This window comes from Tiliqua scincoides, chromosome 4 (genome assembly GCF_035046505.1).
Source record: "Tiliqua scincoides isolate rTilSci1 chromosome 4, rTilSci1.hap2, whole genome shotgun sequence".
In the NCBI taxonomy this organism is placed as follows: Eukaryota; Metazoa; Chordata; class Lepidosauria; order Squamata; family Scincidae; genus Tiliqua; species Tiliqua scincoides.
This window is the reverse complement of record NC_089824.1, coordinates 162,982,324-163,003,347: the sequence shown is the minus strand read 5'-3', so window position 1 is coordinate 163,003,347 and position 21,024 is coordinate 162,982,324. Positions and strand designations below refer to the sequence as shown.

Sequence of the window (21,024 nt, the reverse complement as noted above, 5' to 3'; positions counted from 1 at the left end):
GGTAAAATTGTCTTCCTTGTTTGTTTTCTTCTGCTTCCCTGGTGCTTGTCCTCTTTTGTCTCGATTTCTCTGTCTGTGCAACATGGCCAGTGAGACCAACTCATTTAGCAAAAGGAATTCAGAGGCCCTGCAGTCTGAATTGAAAGAGCTGCAGATAATCTTCCTTGTATCCAAATCTTGAATCTACTTCACTGTTAAATTTGCATTCATTTTGCAAGGATCCAGGTGCAGTCATAGCCTCTGTCAGAAGCAATGTACCTATTTTGGGTTTTTGTTTTTTAAGTCATGCCCCTTGCATGTCATAGTGAGCATATGTTATATAGTGGTGTACCTGCTTCTGCTCTTTTTTCAGTTTTGAATGTTTTTCTGTCACAGACAAATTTTTTCCTCCCTGCACTTGCTTATTCAACAAACTGAACTAATCAACATATCAGAGTCAATCAGCTGAATATTTCCAAGCTGCTACATTGGCAAATGTGACTTTTTGGAATGGAAATAGATCTTCACATTCATAGGTGTTATCTCTCCCTATCCCACGAACTGTCTCACACTAATAAACTCAAGTACCTTGGGGTGTGTGGGTGGGTTTGTGTATGGGGAAACATCTCTTTAAAAAGCTATTTCATCTCTACTCTTCACCGTTCCTAGGCTCAAGCGTTGGTCCAAGACTTCCTGGCAGTGTGCTAAGTGCTGCCCCATATCATCTGGTGTAGTGCCAGCCTCTACTCTTCTCATTCGCTGGACTGGAAAAGAAAGAGGGAGATGAAGAGGAGAGTGACAGGCTAAGGGCACAATCCTAACCGGCAGTTTTGCCGGCATAGGTGGCCCTGGAGGGTCGCAAACATGCCGTAAAACATGTTTGTGCCTCCTTGAGCAGGAGCCGCATTGGCGCATTCAGATGCGCTGACGCACAGAAGGAGGTAGAAGCCTCCACTGTGGCTCCCGCACCGCCGCTTGTGTCGGCATGAGCACGCCAACATAAGTGGCAAAGGTAGGCATGGGGGGGTGTGGGGAGGGGGCAGGAGGGGGTGTTACTGGGCGGGGGGAGGGCGGGCTCGGGGGTGGGTGCGTGGGGACCTGGCGGTTATGCCTCCGGAGGTGGCAGGTCCGAGGAGACCAACAGGGGTGCACAGCTCTTACCCAGGGGTAAGGGGAAGAGCTTCCCCTTGCCCCTGGCTGAGCACTGCTTGCTGCAAACCTGCGTTGGATGCAGCACAAGCCTCCTGGCTTGCCTGCTCCAGCGCAGGTTTGGATTGCGCCCTTAGACAAGTGCACATCCAATGAAAACATATTTGCTCAGGGTCAGTGTACTGTACCCTTCTGACCAGAAGGGGGAGAAAGAGACTATGCTAAGCCAGTTGTCTCCTTTAACAGTATTAAATCACACCAAAAAATGGTGTATTTCCTAATGACAGAATAAAATATGGACAAAGGTGGAGCGGTATTTGTGCAGCAAAATTTAAATGGGAAATTCAAGACAGCTTGAGTTTTGATACTCTGATTTCTTCTTGGACTGGAGAAATCACTTTGAACTATTTCTGGAAAACATTGTTTCCTGGGGCCTGGAGAAGGGCAGAAGTGCTGGACTCTAAGACTAGCAACTGGTAAATGAGGAATAATACCCCCAGAAGTGTTGCTGTCATCAGCTGCTACACTTGCATCTTACTTGTTTGAAGGTAGGTGGAATTATCGTCTGTATCAAAATAAGTAAAGCCTCTCACAGGTAATCCTATCTGCAAGTTACACTCAGTAGGCAAGGATAGGATTGCTACTCATGCTTCCTGAATTAGTGGATGGTAAAGATCCAGCAGAAGAAAGAATCCACGCCAGCATAATGACACTGTTGCCACCAGTGCTGTTCTCCAGCCAATGAAATCCTGCCTGGGCAAGGTGGGAAAATGGGTTAAGTCATAGGTGTGGTATGGGAAGAGTGGAGCTTAATTACAATAGCATGCTCACTAAAGATTTGCTCATTTCCCTTGTTTCAGCAGAACACAAAGCTCCCAAAAGAGGTGATGGAATAAAAACTCTCCCACTGGAGTCAGCGGAGCTCCAGACAACTACACGCCCACTGTGACCCTTCCCAGGCATGGTAGAAAAGAACATGATTCCAATAACAGTTCCTGTTGCTTTTGCAGCTACAGACAAGCACAGCTACCCCCCTGGAACAAACTCAGTAGTCTATCATAATACAACACTAGGAGTGTATAAACCCCAGCACATAGAAGATGAATTGCATGAGGCTGCATTAGTCTACTCCCATATCTATAGACCAGTGGTTCCCAAACTTTTCAATTGGTGGCTCCCTAGGCCTACTGGACCATTGGCTGCAGCTCCCCACTAGGGCTACAGTCCTATACTTTGTATAGGTTCCCAAACTTTTGGACTGCTGACTCCCTAGGCCTACTGGGCCATTGGTTGCAGATCCCCATTAGGGCTACAATTCTATACTTTGTATAGATTCCCAAACTTTTGGACTGCTGACTCCCTAGGCCTACTGGACCATTGGCTGCAGATCCCCATTAGGGCTACTTACCTTGTATAGGGAAGGGTTTGTTTCCACAAGGATTCTGTGGCTTCCTTGGTTGGTTTCCATGGCTCCCCAGGGAGCCACAGCTCACAGTTTCGGAACCAATGCTAGAGCCTCATGAGCAAACAAGAAGGAACTTGATAATCAGGGAACTTTGGAGAAAGGGCACTGTTGCTGCAAGCAGGGCCCCTGGATTCCCATGTTGTAACTTCAGACCTGTGAGGGGGCTGCCTGGGGCTGATAGGGCCCATAAGTGAATCATGTAGACTGAGAAGCAATGGAATGAACTAGAAAGTTTGGAGCAGAGGCAGAAGGTAGGTTCCAGAGGGTAGAGTGGCCACGAAACACACTTAAAAGAAGTCACTGGCAGCAGGGGACGGAGGCATTGGAGCTGCAAGGTAAATGTCTACAGCAGTGTTTCTCAAACGGTTGGTTGGGCCCCACTAGGTGGGTCGTGAGCCAATTTCAGGTGAGTTCCTATTCATTTTAAAATTTTACGTTTAATAGATTAGACTTGATGCTACCGTGGTATGTGACTGCATTTGGGGAAATGTTACAGATCTGTACTTTTAACAGGCTACTATATATATGCTTTTAACAATGATAGCCAATGGGACTTACTCCTGAGTAAGTGTGGGTAGGATTGCAGCCTAGGATTGTTAAAAAGTTTTCCTGCTTGATGATGTCACTTCCAGTCATGACATCATTTCCAGTGGGTTCTGACAGATTCTCATTCTAAAAAGTGGGTCCTGGTGCTAAAAATTTGAGAACCACTGTCTAGGCAATCAGAGAAAGCAAGGGCTGGGTATTGAACACCCTGGAAGACCAAGGCAGGATTCAAAACAATCTTGACAAACCCAGTCATTGGGCCATATCAACAGGATGGGGTTACAATAAACAAATACTATCAGGCAACACTACCCTAAATCTCTTTGGCAATTATTATCTGCCATACAAAGTCCTTTCTAGTAAACATAAATATCTTTGCAATGTTGAAGTCTCAGATACCAAAAAGTGTGTAGATCCTTCAACACATCAGTTGGGGTGTGAGAACTTGTAGTAGGAAAAAAAAGAAAAAGGTTAGGGATCAGACAGGCAAATGGAAAACTGGAAGAAGCAGTGATAGCTCACACAGGATATGACAAATCTTATCTGCGGCACCAGATATGAGCTCACTACTGTGTACACAGACAGAGAGTGCCTCTCCCCAGGTTTCAAGTTTTCTTAGGGACTGAACATGGGGTCTTCTGCATACAAAGCATGTGCTCTCCTGATGAGCTACAGCCCTATCCTGCAGCTATGCTATAGCCACTAAGTGACAGCCCCACCAGTGTTCTGAGTCCTAGCCCGTGGAAGGAAGATAAGTAGTACCCCCCCCCCCAAAAAAAGTCTGCTGTAACAGGGGCAGACTGATCAATTCTGCGATGGAGAAGGCCTGCAGATCAGAATAGTGTCTCTGGCATTGCGTATGTTTGCTTCTTGGAAAGAACATGGCACATTGCTGGCATCTGCCTCTTTATTACCATTTGGAAACTTTCTTGAGTCCTAGAGTTATGACACACCTGGGGACAGATTTATGACCATCAGCTTTGTTACTTTCCAGATACTTACCCTAACCATTAAGAATGTCTGCTTCATCAAGAAAACCTTCTTCAACTGTAGCAACAATTTCCATCTGGCTATACTCTGGAAGTTCCCATTATATGGCTCTCCCACTGCCACCGTCTTAAAAACAAAAGCACTACTTCCTGGATGCCACCCTAGAAGGGAAAGTCCCCCTGAGTTTTTGTTTTGCCCACTGTGGTTTTATCTGAAACTCTCTTGGGACCAGAACAAAGCTGTAGCACCAGTTGCTATGGAAGCTTGTTTTGTTTGCAGTGTACTGAGGAAAAAGGAAGCTCTTCACCCTGGCTCAGAGGGGGATCCCACAGCTCCTCTCATACATGTTCCTGTGATCAGCATTGTGTAACAGAAACAACACAGTCTTATTCTATTCCGCTTTGATTAGTTTGATTAAAAGGAAGGCAGACTTCAGATTTAACTGGTTATATTTAAAATACAGCTGCTCTACCAGTGGTGTACCTGAGGAGGGTCAATGGTGGCAAATTCCCCAGGTGCCAACCAGCAGGAGGCAGTAGCACAACCTGCTCCCCCTGCCATCACATTTTTGGTGCAATCCAGAATTGCGCTGACAATGGCTGTGCTCTCACAGCCACTGTCAGCACGGTTCTGCACCTATCTGAGGGCTGCCCTCTCCTCCTCTTTAAAGGGAAGGAGAAGAGGGTGGCCTTAAGATTGGCAGGAAACCGACAGTGGCTATGCTCCCGCAGCCACAGTTGGCGTGATTCCGGACTGTGTCTGAGGGCTGCTCTCTTCTCCTCCCCTTTAAAGAAAGGGGAGAAGAAGAGGGCAGCCCTCAGAATGGCCAGGTAGTCATGCCAGCCTCCTCCTATTTCGGAGGAGGCGGACACCACTTCGAGTTATGATGGAACCTTTCAGACCACTGTTACTGGTGTAAAAGGCTCCATCAGAGCCTGGGCCGCCGCCTCCCTCACCCATTTTTTTAAAAGGGGGAAAGGAGGACACAGTGCAGAAGTAATTCCAGAGACACGGTTGCATCACAACAATGGGTTGGGGGTGGCAGATGGGTACGAAACATCCCAGGACCACTACTATGCTCTACATCATGCAAATCTATACATGCTTCTGCAGGCTAGACTGGTTGGATCTGCGCAAACTCATCTTTTTAGGGCTAAACTAGAGGCTTGGAACAACTAAGTATTTATTAAAAGTGCATGTTTGTTAAAAGCAAACATTTGCCTATAAAATGGGTGCAGGGAGAGAAGGGTCTTTATACTAAAAGGGACACACAAGAGAGGTGAGCAGAACACACCCCGCCAACTTCCACTCTTTTTAAGGCGTTTTCCCCTCAGCCCAGCCCCGATACTGCAGGTGAGCCAAGCAGGGTGAAAACTGCTTAAAGCCACCACACACAGCAAGGTAAGGCAGGGGGCGTTTTGCTCTTCTCCTCTGCACACAGCTTTTGATATGAAAAGTATAACCCCACTCCTGCTTCATAGACAAGTAGGGCAAGGATCTGCTTCACAAACACCCAGTTGCCCTGAACATCTAATGTACAGATCACTTTCCTCTCGTTCAAAAAATCTGCACCTTCTACCTATTGAATATAATCAGGAAACAAATATGAAATTTAAAAGCAAAGCAAAAAAGACATTCACAAACATGAACAAAGCAACATTAATGTTGTTCAGGTAGTCTGTAGAGAGCTCCTCGAAGTCTGCTCAAACTACCAACTGGACCTTCTTCTCAGTCTCCACATCAGTTGTAGTCAGGTCCTTCTGCTGGTTAATCTGTAAAGGGCTGAATACTAATGTCCAGTCACAGTTTTGGCCATAAACAAGAATCTTCTGCTCACGGCAAGAAAATGGTCTAGTAAAATGAGGCACTCTCATCAAGGAGTCAAATGAGTTCCTTCAAAAACAGAACTAAAACATGTTGCGATTCTATCTCCAATTGTTCTCTGAAGCCTTATTGCAATGATTTCCTCCTTTTTGTATGAAAGTCCTGCTCAGGGCTAAGCAACTAAAGCAGTTGCCACAGGTCATAGATTGGTGGGGGGCACCCATCTCTGTCTGCCTACTTGCCTTCACTGCTCCTCCTTCTCCTTCCACTCCCTGGATTGTAAAGGGAAGAGGAAATGTGGAGGAGAGTGTTGAGCTAGAATACTGGAGAGTGGGAGGCTGGCACACCGTTGGGTAAGGGGGGCAGCATTCGGCACACCATCTCAGGCTTCAGGAGGTCTTGGGCTGATCCTGGCCCTACACAAACAACTAAGCCGCTCCTTGTTTCAAGGATATGTCATCTCCTGTTAAAGTAAATGCTGCAAGACCGGAACTTGCCAAAACAAAGCAAAAACCATTGCAAAAATCTGAGGTGCTTTACAAGTTCAATTAAAACAAACTTTGCAAAAATCAAAATGCTAGATTAAGGCAGGACTCAGTGTAAGACATTCGCTTTCCTATCAGCAAAACAGATTTGGCAAGAGCTCAGTTGCAGATGTTTTGGGATTAGAGCTTTAGACAATAAGAAAAATTGCAAAAGTAATACTTGTTGGAGTGTTTGGATTTAAAATTGACTATATAGCCTAATAATTTGAAATATAATTGAAATCTGTGTTTGAGACTGTCAAACTTCCTCAGCTTCTTCCTGTCTCTGTAACAGAAGAGTCTAAGGGCAAATTGTTGCTACTTCACTGAACACTAAACACTCCCAAAGATGAGGTTATCATAGTTATCCGCAGATGGAAAGAATTCAGAGTGTGTAGTCCTGTTCCTGCTGTTTTCAATGGGAGCCTTCTAGTTATGGTGACGGGAGAGCATCAGAGTTTTTAGTAGCCAGATTTGCTAGAGTGATTAATAAGAAGAAAGGGAAATCATACTTTTCTTGGACCAGTGAGTAGTTAAAACATTCCAGAAGCAAGACTTTTGAATTAGAGAGACTCTTTCTTCAGATTTGAAATTAAAAATTGAAAATGATGTCAGTAGACCTTAATCTAGTTCAAAGGTGTCAAATATAAAACCCGCAGATTGATACGGCCCGTGGAAGCTTCTGAGAGGGAGAGATGGAAGGAGGCCTCAGAAGGACGCTACAGGGGAAGGGGCAGACCAAAAGGGGTGAGAGAGAGAGATGCTGTAGAGGTGCTGGGAGAGCCCAATAATCACACGGGCCACCTTTTCAGCAACACAACTGTTGCTGGGGCATCACTTCAGAGAACACCTCTCAGCTGTTGAGGTGCAAAATAATGCCTTGGCAGAAGTGGTGCTACTAAAAGGGTACCCATGTGATAATTGGGCTCTCACATACCTTCAAAATATGATCAGTATTTGCACATTTTCTCTTCTATCATCTGAAGCTAATGAGTTCCTATGTGAGAACAAATGGCTTACTTCTGGCCATCATCTGCTTAAGGACGTGACTTCCTGGTTAATAATATCACTTACAGCCCTTAGCAGGTTCCATGAATGCTGTTTGGCCCACTGTATAAAATGGGTTTGACACTACTGATCTAGTTGAATCTAATGTTCCTTACAAAAAAGAAGGACACCGGTTTAACTGGGGGTGAACTGTGAAGTTTTGGCCCAGAAGAATGAGGTAGTACAAACCCAAGGCAGAAAGCTAAAAACTAAAAATAAGCTGTAAAACGTTTTCCATTCCTAGTACCACTGGAGCTTCACTGTACCCTTGCAAAGCAGAAAGGATTTTGATTTGGCCATGGAAGCATTTCCTTCAATCCAGTTACATCTAGACCTAGCATATTAGCTGGGCCAGTCCTTGGCCTTCATCAGTTCTCCCTGGCCCTTGTCAGCAGGCACTTCATGTGCCTTTCATTTTCTCCACAAGGGTGACGTGTAGGGCTTAATTTCCCACTTGATTTTCAGGTTGATTTGAGCAACTTCTCTGTTTAGAAATGAGTCACAATCCTTCAAGATAGTCATTGTGAAAGTACTCAAATTCAGTTTCAGGTTTCTTGACTTCACATGACCCCTGGGAACATCTTAGTAAGGATATGCAAACACTACAGCAAACATTTTACTGGAGTAGCTAAGTTTATCCATACAAACCTTCACAGAGACACAAAGCCAGAGTGGTTGAGAGGCCCAAGGGGCCAATTAACCAGCCTTTCTCACTGATGCTTCTCCAGGTACCTGGCTGTTTCACAATAACCCACTGGCACAGGTTCTCCCTGGGTAGTCCTAGTTAACATCAGTGTGTATAAAAAGAGCACTTTCCAATTTTCTGGTTGGGACAAGAAGGGTGACCCTGGTGTTAGTTTGCTTATATTAATTCATTTTGTGTATGCAAGCCTAACGTTGTTTGGGAGGAAGCTGAGTTAACAAAATTGACATGAAGGTTATGAATATGACCTCCATATTGGTCATGAGGGCACTTAAGTTTTTGGCTGTTCAATGTTCCCAAGTCAAAGGGGGTCCTCATTTGTGGCAGTCTCTTGTACTAGACCAGGGGTGTCAAACATAAGGCCCAAGGGCCGGATGCAGCCTGCAGAAGCTTTTTATCTGGCCCTCTGGCTCTCAGCTGTTGAGCAGTGCTGAGGTGTTACTGCTGCAAGGGCAGTCCACATGAAAATTGGGCTCTCTTATATTTTGAAATATGATCAAGATTTGTGTATTTTTTTCTTCTGTCAGTTGCAGCTAATGAGTTCCTAAGTGAGAAAAAGTGCTTATTTTTGGTTATGACCTGTTTAATGACATCACTTCCTGCCTAATGACATCACTTCTGGCCCTAGGCAGGCATCATAACTGCTGTCTGGCCCTTGGTATGAAACAAGTTTGACACCCCTGTACTAGATAGTGCCTCTTACAGCACAGTTCGACACACAACAAATACAGGGATGACATTCTGGGGCAACTTTGCAATCACCAGATGCATTTCCAGGCTCTTAAAGGTGCATTCCCTCCCTGGAGGCCTGCCTGGTTTATGGATGATCTGGGACAAATGACTTTCAGACACTTGCTTTTCCCTTCTGTCAGTGTAGAGACTGTGCATTTGTATCTCTCTTGCAGCTATTTGTTCCACAGGGACTGTGGCACTAGGGGGAAGGGGATTATCCCTTTTCCCTGAACCATTTTCCCAATGAAAACCAGGCACTACTCTGAAAGGTGGTGCTTGTGCTATGGGGGAACACAAATAGGTAACTTAAGAAAAAAAATGGCATATTTTGGTGTAAGATTTTTTTTTATTTTTTAATCTGTACATGTTGATTTACAAATATCTCTGTACAAATACTGATTTACAAATATATTTTGTAAAATATATTGTAAATATATATAAAAATATTCTTTAAACATGTATACACATATATGCTTGAAATATAGGAAGTAGTATACAATAAAGGAAAGCAAAGAGACAAAGAACATTTTTGAGACAAAGGGATTAGTCCACCTGGAAGTTCTGGAATGAATGCTCTCAATGTGCCACACATTTCAATGGGACTGTCAATTGCGTAGAACTTCCTGCTGGATTGTGCACATGTTGTTTAAATGATGCCTTTGTAGGCAACTTCCTATATACGAGTACATAAGTCTGGCCAGAGAAGGTGAGTGAGGTGTGTTGGCGAAGATATACCGTACGGTAATAAACCAAGCTAGCAAGCAGACCAGCCTTTCTCAACGTTTGTCCCCCACTATACCACTTTGCAGTGTCCACTTATTAGAAGTACCTCCACTAGTCATAGGTGATGGATGTCATCGGTAGTTACTTTCACTTGCAACACGACAAGCATGGTGTGCTGCGTTGTGGGTCTCACTGCCAGGTGGTGGGGGTCTGCGAGCACCACTGGACGCCACCTCAAATACCACCAGTGGTCCTCGTACCACTGGCTGAGAAACTCTCAACGAGACGATGTGAGAATCAGAATGAGTGCCCATGCACAGGCAAGTGCTTCCTGGCAGCCGGAGTGCCAGGCTTCAATGCGATCCATACATTAAATATTGGAGGGAGCGTTCAACGTGCGTGCAGAAGGGGCAAGGGCGAGGCTTCTGGTGGCATCGGGCGCGCCTGTGCCCACCTCCCAGGCACACAGAGCTCCTCATCATCCGTGGGTCACAGACAGGCGAGGCGGCGGCCGGTGACGGCCCTCGGGGAAAGAGGCAACCCGCGTTGCAGGGAGAAGCGGGGCAGGGTGGAGGCGGCGGGCACTCCGGCTGCGCGCTCCGCCGGCGAGGCAGGGAGGGGCGTTGCCAGGAGTCGACCTGCTCCGAGCCGGGACGGCGGGGCGCCTGCCCCTGCAGTTCCCCGGGCAGCCGGAGGGCCACGCCCCGGGGAAGGAGGCCGAGCCAGGCGCTGCCCGGCGGACACTGCACAGCCGCGAGGGCCCCGGGCATGGAGGAGCCTTGAGGCGGCAGGCTGGCTGCACGGCGCGCCGAGGATGGAGCAGCGGCACGCGCCAGGTGAGTGGCTGGAGGAGGAGACCCCCCCGCCCTGGGGTCTGCCCGGGGTGCCAGCTCGCCGCCCGCCCGCCCGAGAGCGCCCCCTGGCGCCTTCTCACCCGTTGCCTCTTGCCCGCCTGCCGCCCCCTGCACCGCGCCTGGCTGGGGTCAGCGAAGGTCGTGGCGTGGGTCGTGGCGCGCACGGCTGAACCGGGGTGTGCCCAGAGGAGACGGCGCGGCCCACCGACCAGAGGGGTTGGGGCGCCTGATCCAAGGACCTGCCTTCCTTCCAGTGCTATCCAACTTGCCTGCTCTGATGCAGCCCCAAGGCCAGGTAACAAGCACCCTCTTACCTTGAGGAGGCCCCCATGACTGCCTCCCTCCCCACGCAGGATGCAGTGCCTGCCCCCTTGGGACCGCTGCATCAGTGCTGGAAAGTTGGCTAGGACTTGGACGTACCCTGCACATGCCTGATCTGGTCTCAGCTAAGCAGGGTCAGGGCTGGTTAGTACTTGGATGGGAGACCGCCTTGGAATACCGGGTGCAGTAGGCTCATTGGGGAGCAAACCAGGAAGTGGGTGATGGCATCCGGGCCAGGGTGTGTGTGTGAGAATGGGTCACCCACCCAGTGAGTGCCACCCTTCCCCTGGGGCTTCTGCCAAAGGAAGTTTGCCATGGGGGGAACTGTTCATAGCCTCCAATCCCCAGGGACCCACCAGGCTCCCTTGCTTGGAGTTATTCTGAGCTGCTGCTGGCCGGCCTTCAAGACACTGGGGCCTTTTTGTTCCATGCTGATCCATGCAGAGAAATAAGGCGGGACTGAGGGAAAGTCCAGCTGCTGGCTTGCTGCCTCCTTGCCTACCCCACCAGCCTTAGCACACAGTCAAAGAGCCTCCTCAGGTATCTGTTTCCTCGCTGGGAGCCGAGCACCCACAGGGATTGCTTCTGAGCCCTTTCAAAATGGGGTGGAGGGGGGAATTGCTTAGAGCGCATGTTGCCACGGATGGAACAGAAGAGGTAAACGGATACCCCAGCCTGGACTGATTCCTCCTGAATGGAAATGCAGGGACAGCTTCAGAGAGCCCTTCTGGGAGCCATGAAAAGTTTCTCTCATCACTCTTCCCTGGCTGGCTGCGTGAAGCGGATCCCATGAAGGGTATCCCTTTCCCTGCTGCTGCTCCCCACAGTGTTTCCCACAGTCTCGCAATTCCTGTTTGTCCTGAATCCATTACACCCCCTGTGCTTTAGAGGCAGTATACACTTGGGAGCGGAATTATTGCCTATTCAGGGCTTGAGGACATGTTAGACTTGGAAATTTCACAGAGTTCCCTGAGGCTGCATTTGCCCCCAACTGGGTGGAATGATGACATCAGACACTCCCCTGAGATAATCTCTTTCTCACGTCCCAAGGCAAAGAATTTATCATTGGGGAACTACATGGAAGGGTGCAAAAGAGAGCAACTAAGGGTGCAATCCAAACCTCTTATGTCAGTGCTTTCCAGGACTTTCCAGCACTGACATAAGGGCAATGCAGCTCTGAGGTAAGGGAACAAACATTCCCTTATTTGAAGAGGCCTCCGTGAGTGACACCCAACTGCAGGATGCAGCACACATCCCATTGGCACCACTATGTCAGTGCTGAAAAGCACTGACATAAGGGGTTAGGATTGCATCCTAAGATGATTACTGGGCTGCAGCACCTTCCTTATGAGGAAAGGCTATGGCTAGAAAAAAGGCTCCTGAGGGGGGACATGATTGAAGCACACAAAATTATGCACGGGAAGGATAGAGTGGATAGAGAGATGCTCCTTACAGTCTCACATAACACCAGAACCAGGGGACATCCACTAAAATTGAGTGTTGGGAGAGTTAGGACAGACAAAAGAAAATATTTCTTTACTCAGCATGTGGTTGGTCTGTGGAACTCCTTGCCGCAGGATGTGGTAATGGCATCTGGCCTAGATGCCTTTAAAACAGGATTGGACAAATTTCTGGAGGAGAAATCCATTACGGGTTACAAGACATGATGTGTATGTGCAACCTCCTGATTTTAGAAATGGGCTATGTCAGATGCAAGAGAGGGCACCAGGATGCAGGTCTCTTGTTATCTGTTGTGCTCCCTGGGGCATTTGGTGGGCCACTGTGAGATACAGGAAGTTGGACTAGATGGGCTTATGGCCTGATCCATCGGGGCTGTTCTTACTTGGTGTGTGTTTCCACACATTGCGCTTGCACCCTCAAGTTCTCTTCCAGGGACCCCTGGAATGTAGTGATGGGGAGAAGGAGCTCTTTCCTCTAGCACTGCCTCCATTGGTGCAGGGGATGTGCTCCCATCTCCTGATGACAGGTAGGGGGCAGGCTGAAGACTGCACATGTGGTTTTTCATCTCTCTGAATTGCAGCAGTAAGAGAGCAGATTAACTAGGTAAGGTGAAAATAACCAGGTGTGGTTAACCAAAATGATTACTGGTCTGGGGCACCTCCCTTATGAGGAAAGACTACAGTGGTTGGGGCTCTTCTGTCTAGAAAGAGGTGCCTGAGGGAGGACATGATTGAGACAAAGAAAATTATGCAAGGGGTGGATAGCATGGATAGAGGGATGTTCTTTTCCCTCTCACACAACACCAGAACCAGGGGACATCCACTAAAATTGTGTGGAGAGAGGGAGAGAGAGAGAGAGAGTTAGAACAGACAAAAGAAAATACTTAGTCGGTGGAACTCCTTGCCACAGAATGTGGTGATGGCATCTGGTCTAGATGCCTTTAAAAGGGAACTGGACAAATTTCTGGAGGAAAAATCCATCACAGGTTACAAGTCATGATGGGTACTTGCAAAGAATTTGTCATTTAGTTAATTACCTCAGAAGGCCAGATGCAAGGGAGTGGCAACAGGATGCAAGTATCTTGTTGACTTGCGTGCTCCCAAAGGCATCTGGTGGGCCACTGTGAGACACAAGAAGCTGGACTGGATGGGCCTTTGATCTGATCCCGCAGGGCTCTTCTTTGCTTTTATAGGTGGGAACAATCCAGGTGTTTGTATACCTTTGTATGTTGCTTTGAGCATAGCACAGGCGGTTTGTCAATGATTAAATAAATGAGAATTCTGGAGTCCTCTCAGGCACCTCTCTGCCTGATTGCACAAGTCATCCCATTACTGTGTATCCTGACCCAGTACAGTTTGTGGGATTGTATTTGGGCTGTATGTGAGGAAGACCTATGTCAGGGTGTACTTCGGGATGAGAGTTATGGGTTTCACATGACTTAGGTCAGGGGTGCTCAATAGGTGGATCGCAATCTACCGGTAGATCGCGAAGCAAAATGAGTAAATCGCAGAGTGCCGACCCCCCCCTTCAGGTGCCTCTGGGAGGAAACGCCAGGAGTAAGGCCTGTTGTACTCAATGGGGCTTACTCCCAGGTAAGTGTGGCTAGGATTGCAGCCTCACAGCCTAATCCTAGGCATGTCTACTCAGGAGTAAGTCCTGTTATACTCAGTGGGGCTCAAGGTACACCAACATACATTGTACACATAAATGTTATATGTTATGATGGCGCGAACATTGTAAAAAAAACTCTGGTAGATCTCTGGGCCTTGCTGGGTTTCAAAGTAGCTCTTGAGCCAAAAAAGTGTGAGCACCCCTGACTTAGGTTGTCTCCCACTCCCTACAAACAACGACCCATGGTCCAAAATGTGTGTCAGGGAGTCATTAAGAGGACAGAGCAGGGTGGCCCTTCCGACATGAGTCAGGTCACTTGAGCACAGTGGCGTTGCTAGGAGGGTGCGGGGGGTGTGGGCTGCACCAGGTGACGCACTCAGGGGGGGGTGATGTGCACTGGGGGGGTGACATGCTAAAATCGCGGTGGTTAGGAATAACCCCATCATATTATATACCGTTGGATGCGGAATTTCGAGCATAATGCAATGCAAGAAACTTGAGTGAAATATCTCCTTTCTATCAAAAGTTATGGCCAAAAAACTGTAGAACAAAAAAAGGCATGGATCCCTATGGAAAGTGAAAGTGAGCCGCATCGTGCGTTTACTTGCGAGTAAGCAAACGTGCCTTAGTCCATCAGAAAGAGCAGGCAGAGAGGAATCCAATGACACCAGAATGGTCCTGATCCAATGAATGCAGCCCCAAAAAACACCTGAGAAAGAAGTCCCTCCCTCCAAGCAGATGAATGTAATGAGCCCTATGGAAAGCGAAACTAAGCCTCATGGTTGCGTTTACTCACAAGTAAGCAAATGTGCCTTGGCAGAAGATCAGGTGAAGGAGAGTGCAAGGCTACCAGATTGGTCCTGATCCTATACACCTGGAGCTAAACAAGTGCTGCAGAAGGCAGCCTCCCCCCCCCCACTAAAAATGATCAAAACAGAGGCTTCAGGTGATAAGGTGAACTTTTTTGAGATTTGCAAAGCCAAGTGGATCCTGACAGTGATCTGGTTTAAACAGAAGTTCATAAATTGAACTGGGCACTGGGTAGGGTTGAAAACCTTACTGGTTTTGGAAGGGGGTGTTATTGCGGGCAGGCTGCAGAGGAAATTCACTTGGTGGACCAGGGCTGGCTTATTTAATTATTTGTTTTACTTTAATTATTTATACTTATTTATTTTAATTTGCCTAATGATTTCACTTCCACCAAGACATCACTTCTGGTGAGTCTTGGACAGATCGTCATTCAAAAAGTGGGTCCCAGTGCTAAAAGTTTGAGAACTGCTACAATAAGGTGTTAATAAGGGGTGTGTGTGACACCACTAGTGTCCAAAATCACTAAAATCACAGTTTGGAGGAATAATACCATCATGTTATATATCAATCAATGCATAATTTTATGCAGAATGTGTTCTTTCTTTGTTCTATCAAAAAGTACAGCCAAAAAACCAGTGGGGGCGGAGTGATGGTACATCACCATGCCCACCACCTGGGGTGTTGCCCCGCCCACTGCATGGGGAGTGATGTGCTGGCATCCTGCACCGGGTGACGCAAACCCTAGTGACGCCACTGCTTGAGCAGGAAGCCGAAGGCACTGAATGTAGCTCTTTCTGCCCTATCAGTGTTCCAGATGCCCATAACTAACTGCTTCAATTTTCCCTCACAGTTCCACCCTTCAACCTGCTTTCCAAATAAATGCCAAATTGCTTGTGCCTTCACTACAGTCTCCTAAATCATAGAATATAATGATACTTTATGTGGCCAGTGGAAATTAAAGCTGCTGCTGGAGGCCCCAATCTGGACTGGAACTCAGTGGGGAAATGTGCTCCCACCACATTCCCCATCTGGATTGTGGTACCTGCACACTTTATTTGCATTAGAAAAATCACAGGCATGGACCTAAGTCACACCATGTTTTCTTGTTTGGCCCAGAGGCATAGCACACAAGGCAGCAGTGTGGCCAACCAAAGGGATAGCTTAATGGGTAGCATGCTTGTTAGCATGTCTCCTTGAACTTGAACTCCTAGTACTGCATGTCTAGGAAGTTTTGCGTGTTTGTTTTCAGTGAAGGTGGGGGCAGTATGCAAACACCTTCTGTGTGACATGGTGCAACCCAGCATCACATGAGTGCTGTGACCACTTGTTTCTGCCTGTAAAATTACCACTTTCTGCCTACCTTGTCCACCTGTAAACAGAAGCGTGATGGCTGGAAATGGTTGTCTTTCACATAACAAGAAGCGATGAAAAGTGATTCACACCTGCATTTTGTTCTCCCAGGATAAAAAATGAGCAACAGGGAACTCACCATCTTCCATATCAGGGAGGTACATAAGTTTTACCTGTTCGAGATATATTCCCTTTTTACCTGTCATGCTAGAATGCAAATTATGGTGTGTGTGTGTGTGTGTGTGTGTGTGTGTGTGTGTGTGTGTGTGTGTGAGCGCGTGCGCTGGTTATCTGAAATAGTGAAACCACTCTGGCATTACTATCCCACAAGAGTTTGGCAGTGCAGATGGGAAGAGGGATGTAAACAAAGAGAACACAGACTGCCTGGATCTCACTAGTCTAATCGAATGTCTTGTGTCTAACAGCAGCTCGGGTCAGATGTTTCAAAGGAAATGGTACAACAAAAGTGCATTTGTGCAGTAACCCATCCATTGTCAAGCAGCAGCCAGGAAAGTTGGGGCACTAAATCTGGGATTACATCCCTCTCATAGAAATCTTAGTCAGATACAGGTATTTGTGGCACCTGTCAGCCATGAACCTGTCTAATATTTTGGGTGGCCCAGCCGCACTATTACATTTCACATGGCAACTAGTTCTGTGTAACTCTTGAGATGAAATACTTTGGCTTTTACCCAACACAGCCCATCCAGTTTCCACTCTGTTAATATAACAGAGATGTGGCCACTGCTCTTTCCACAGTACGATTGCTGATAATGCCATTAGCTTCCGCACTTGGCTTTAAAATTTATTAGGGAAACTGTCATTGATTTTAATAAACTGCCTTAAGAGTTGAAAGTTGCCCCTGGACCTTTAAGGATAGCATGGGGAGGAAACACTGATGTCATTGGCCAGGAAGGGGCAAGGGAGGGACTCTATTCCGGCTTGAGGTATTTTAATTGTTCCACTGCTGCCTAGATCAAATCAATGTCCCCTGAATAGGGGCCAACACACTGCAGCTTCCGATTCTGCACAATGGCAGAGGAGAACATTATAGAATCACAGCAGAGACTGTGTTCAGACTGGATGGAAATTACTGAGGGATTCAGATATGAAGCATTTTTCTTTTACTGCTTGTTGCATAAGACCTTTCATCCATTTCATTCTAACATAGACTTGCAATGTGTTCTGTTCCTTTTGCTCTGTAGGCTTACAGGGGCAGAGCTCCTCTTTCATCTGCTGGGTGCATTCTATTTGTATAGTACCTGACAGCATTCATTGCTCTCATATGTCATCATGTGTAACGTGTGTGTACAGACAACAGTTTCATGTGCAATGTCATACAAAGGCTTACTAAAAGTGCCAGTGGTTAGAAAACTAGCCAGGAAAGGTCTAGAAAGGGGTCAAGTCTGGTTTTGGCTATAGGATTCTTGCGTGACATGGAGCAATCTGGGCCTTAGTTTCCCAACAGTTTAATTGGAACTGAACTGTTAATAGAACCATGTGCCAATAAATGCACTTAAACCTGTGTTTTTGATGGCTCTAACTGAAGTTAGTCACTTCATTCAAATTTCAGCTTGGTCCATTAGAAAATAAACTGTCCGTTACAACTGCTTATCATCCTTCCCCTTGTTTCCCTGTCAGGTATTTTTCTTAAAGTTTAGCAGCATGTTTAGAAGAGCAGTTTGGATGAACCAACCGCCCCCCACCCCCGCAATTAGGAATACTTTCTGGGGAAACTAGGAGAGGGGCTAGAATATGCATAGGACTGGTTGAATAATAAAAGCCTATAATAGATATCAATAGACATAGCATTGTTTAGAGCAGGGGTGTCAGACATAAGGCACGTGGGCTGAATGCAGCCCCTGGAAGCCATTTATCCAGCATCTGTTATAATTTGGCTCTCCCAGCTTGATAATCGGGCTCTCTAATGTCTTGAAAATATAAGCAAGATTTGCACATTTTCTCTTCTGTCATTTGCAGCTAATGAGTTTCTATGTGAGAACAACTTGCTTATTTCTGACCATCATCTGCTTAATGATGTCACTTCCTGCTTAATGTTGTCACTTCCGGCCCTTAGTAGGCACCATGAATGCTAAATTCAGCCCTCTGTATGAAATATAAGAACATAAGAACATAAGAACAGCCCCACTGGATCAGGCCATAGGCCCATCTAGTCCAGCTTCCTGTATCTCACAGCGGCCCACCAAATGCCCCAGGGAGCACACCAGATAACAAGAGACCTCGTCCTGGTGCTCTCCCCTACATCTGGCATTCTGACTTAACCCATTCCTAAAATCAGGAGGTTGCGCATACACATCATGGCTTGTACCCCATAATGGATTTTTCCTCCAGAAACTCGTCCAATCCCCTTTTAAAGGCGTCTAGGCTAGACGCCAGCACCACATCCTGTGGCAAGGAGTTCCACAGACTGACCACGCGCTGAGTAAAGAAATATTTTCTTTTGTCTGTCCTAACCCGCCCAACACTCAATTTTAGTGGATGTCCCCTGGTTCTGGTATTATGTGAGAGTGTAAAGAGCATCTCCCTATCCACTCTGTCCATCCCCTGCATAATTTTGTATGTCTCAATCATGTCCCCCCTCAAGCGTCTCTTTTCTAGGCTGAAGAGGCCCAAACGCCGTAGCCTTTCCTCATAAGGAAGGTGCCCCAGCCCCGTAATCAGCTTAGTCGCTCTCTTTTGCACCTTTTCCATTTCCACTATGTCTTTTTTGAGATGCGGCGACCAGAACTGGACACAATACTCCAGGTGTGGCCTTACCATCGATTTGTACAACGGCATTATAATATTAGCCGTTTTGTTCTCAATACCCTTCCTAATGATCCCAAGCATAGAATTGGCCTTCTTCACTGCCGCCGCACATTGGGTCGACACTTTCATCGACCTGTCCACCACCACCCCAAGATCTCTCTCCTGATCTGTCACAGACAGCTCAGAACCCATCAGCCTATATCTAAAGTTTTGATTTTTTGCCCCAATGTGCATGACTTTACACTTACTGACATTGAAGCGCATCTGCCATTTTGCTGCCCATTCTGCCAGTCTGGAGAGATCCTTCTGGAGCTCCTCACAATCACTTCTGGTCTTTACCACTCGGAAAAGTTTGGTGTCGTCTGCAAACTTAGCCACTTCACTGCTCAACCCTGTCTCCAGGTCATTTATGAAGAGGTTGAAAAGCACCGGTCCCAGGACAGATCCTTGGGGCACACCGCTTTTCACCTCTCTCCATTGTGAAAATTGCCCATTGACACCCACTCTCTGCTTCCTGGCCTCCAACCAGTTCTCAATCCACGAGAGGACCTGTCCTCTAATTCCCTGACTGTGGAGTTTTTTCAGTACCTTTGGTGAGGGACCGTGTCAAACGCCTTCTGAAAGTCCAGATATATAATGTCCACGGGTTCTCCCGTATCCACATGCCTGTTGACCTTTTCAAAGAATTCTATAAGGTTTGTGAGGCAAGACTTACCCTTACAGAAGCCATGCTGACTCTCCCTCAGCAAGGCCTGTTCGTCTATGTGTTTTGACATCCCTGGTTTAATGATTTTGACATCCCTGAGTTTAATGATGTTTGACATCCCTGGTTTAATGATTATACAAAAGTAATGGGTTGGTTCGGATGATAAATGATTTGTGCATGCGCAGAGTGTCCTGGCTCCTCTCTTTGCTACCGGGCCAGTTGATTTGTTGTTGGCTATTAGCAGCACATATAGAAAGGCAATTCAAACAAGTTCCCACCCCATACACACACAACTGAGAAGACTTCTCCAGAATGACAAGGATGCATGAGCAGGCACATCTTTTCTTGGTGAGGCTGGTTCAGCATTTAAAAGTGTTGTCTGAATCAGCCCAAAGGCAAGGCTACTAAGCAGATTGCTCAGTATGTATTTGGAGGTTACCTGAAGATAGCTCTGGGTGTGCAAAATACGGTACTTTGCTTATTTGCTCAGATATATGAGATACTCTTTTCTCTATTGTTCCTGACTGTACAAGTAGCAAAGGGTGTGTGACATTGTACAGCTGACTCAAGTGGAGTAGCATTAACAGCCACATGAACAATGACTCTCATTTGAGGTTGGAACCAGGTTAGGGGCCCACCACTGAATGCTACACTCTAATTCAGGTATGTGTGCCAAGGTACACCTTAGAAGAATTAAGCCACTATGTTGGGTTTGTCCACCACTCTAAGCTTGTGTGCTGGTGCTTCTCAGAGGAATGATCTTCTCTCTTCCTACTGATATGTGGGCAGTGCATCATTACAAGGGAAGGAATAAGGGTGCGCCAGGATTCCCCTGATACCACATGCTCTACAGTCGATAAGCTTGGGGAGAGTCCAGAAGTATCACATGCCGCTATGGCTGGGTATGGCGGGAGCAGTTGCCAAGAGGCAATATTAGACTATTCTGCAATTGCAAGGAAGATGTTTGCCCCTCCCCCCATCCTGGAGCAAATCAAGAATATATGTATATGTATCTTTTTTATATATCTTCTAAGAGTTTTGTATTTAATTCAGAAAAAACTATCTGCTACCTAGTAACTAAAGCTTCAGAAATGCTGTTCCAATCAGTACATGTTTTGATCTCTCTTTTCTTCCCTGCATACCAACAGCGGGTTGCTGCATGGTTAGCAGAAAGACTCTGTGGAGTCAACTTTCTTCTCCTCTTGTGAAAAAGTACTTAAAGCACATTATTTAAAGTGCTTTAAAAAGTCAGTAGGATCATCCAATATTCATATTGTTAGTGGAGTTCCCCTGAACTGTGTACAGTCAGGTTGCATCATATGTGACTGTTACATTTTGAAGTCAGTGTGCAAGGCGAAAATCTCATATATTCGAAATTACACTTAAATCTGAAAAATATGTATTGTCTCTTTATGTACTCTCTTTAAAAACTGAAAACTATAGGAACCGAGATGACCAAG

The 21,024-nt window shown here is 46.6% G+C and overlaps 1 protein-coding gene across 2 annotated transcripts in view; it reads left to right on the top strand.

Moving 5' to 3' along the window:
- Positions 1 to 10,339: 10,339 nt before the first annotated feature.
- The window catches only part of BEST4 (bestrophin 4), a 40,045-nt gene continuing 29,360 nt past the window's right edge, over positions 10,340 to 21,024 (top strand). For both annotated transcript variants that reach the window (XM_066626392.1, XM_066626391.1), the window contains exon 1: positions 10,340 to 10,518. In XM_066626392.1, coding sequence (XP_066482489.1) covers positions 10,497 to 10,518 — 22 coding nt within the window. In that variant the 5' untranslated portion in view covers positions 10,340 to 10,496. The remainder of the gene's footprint in view (positions 10,519 to 21,024) is intronic.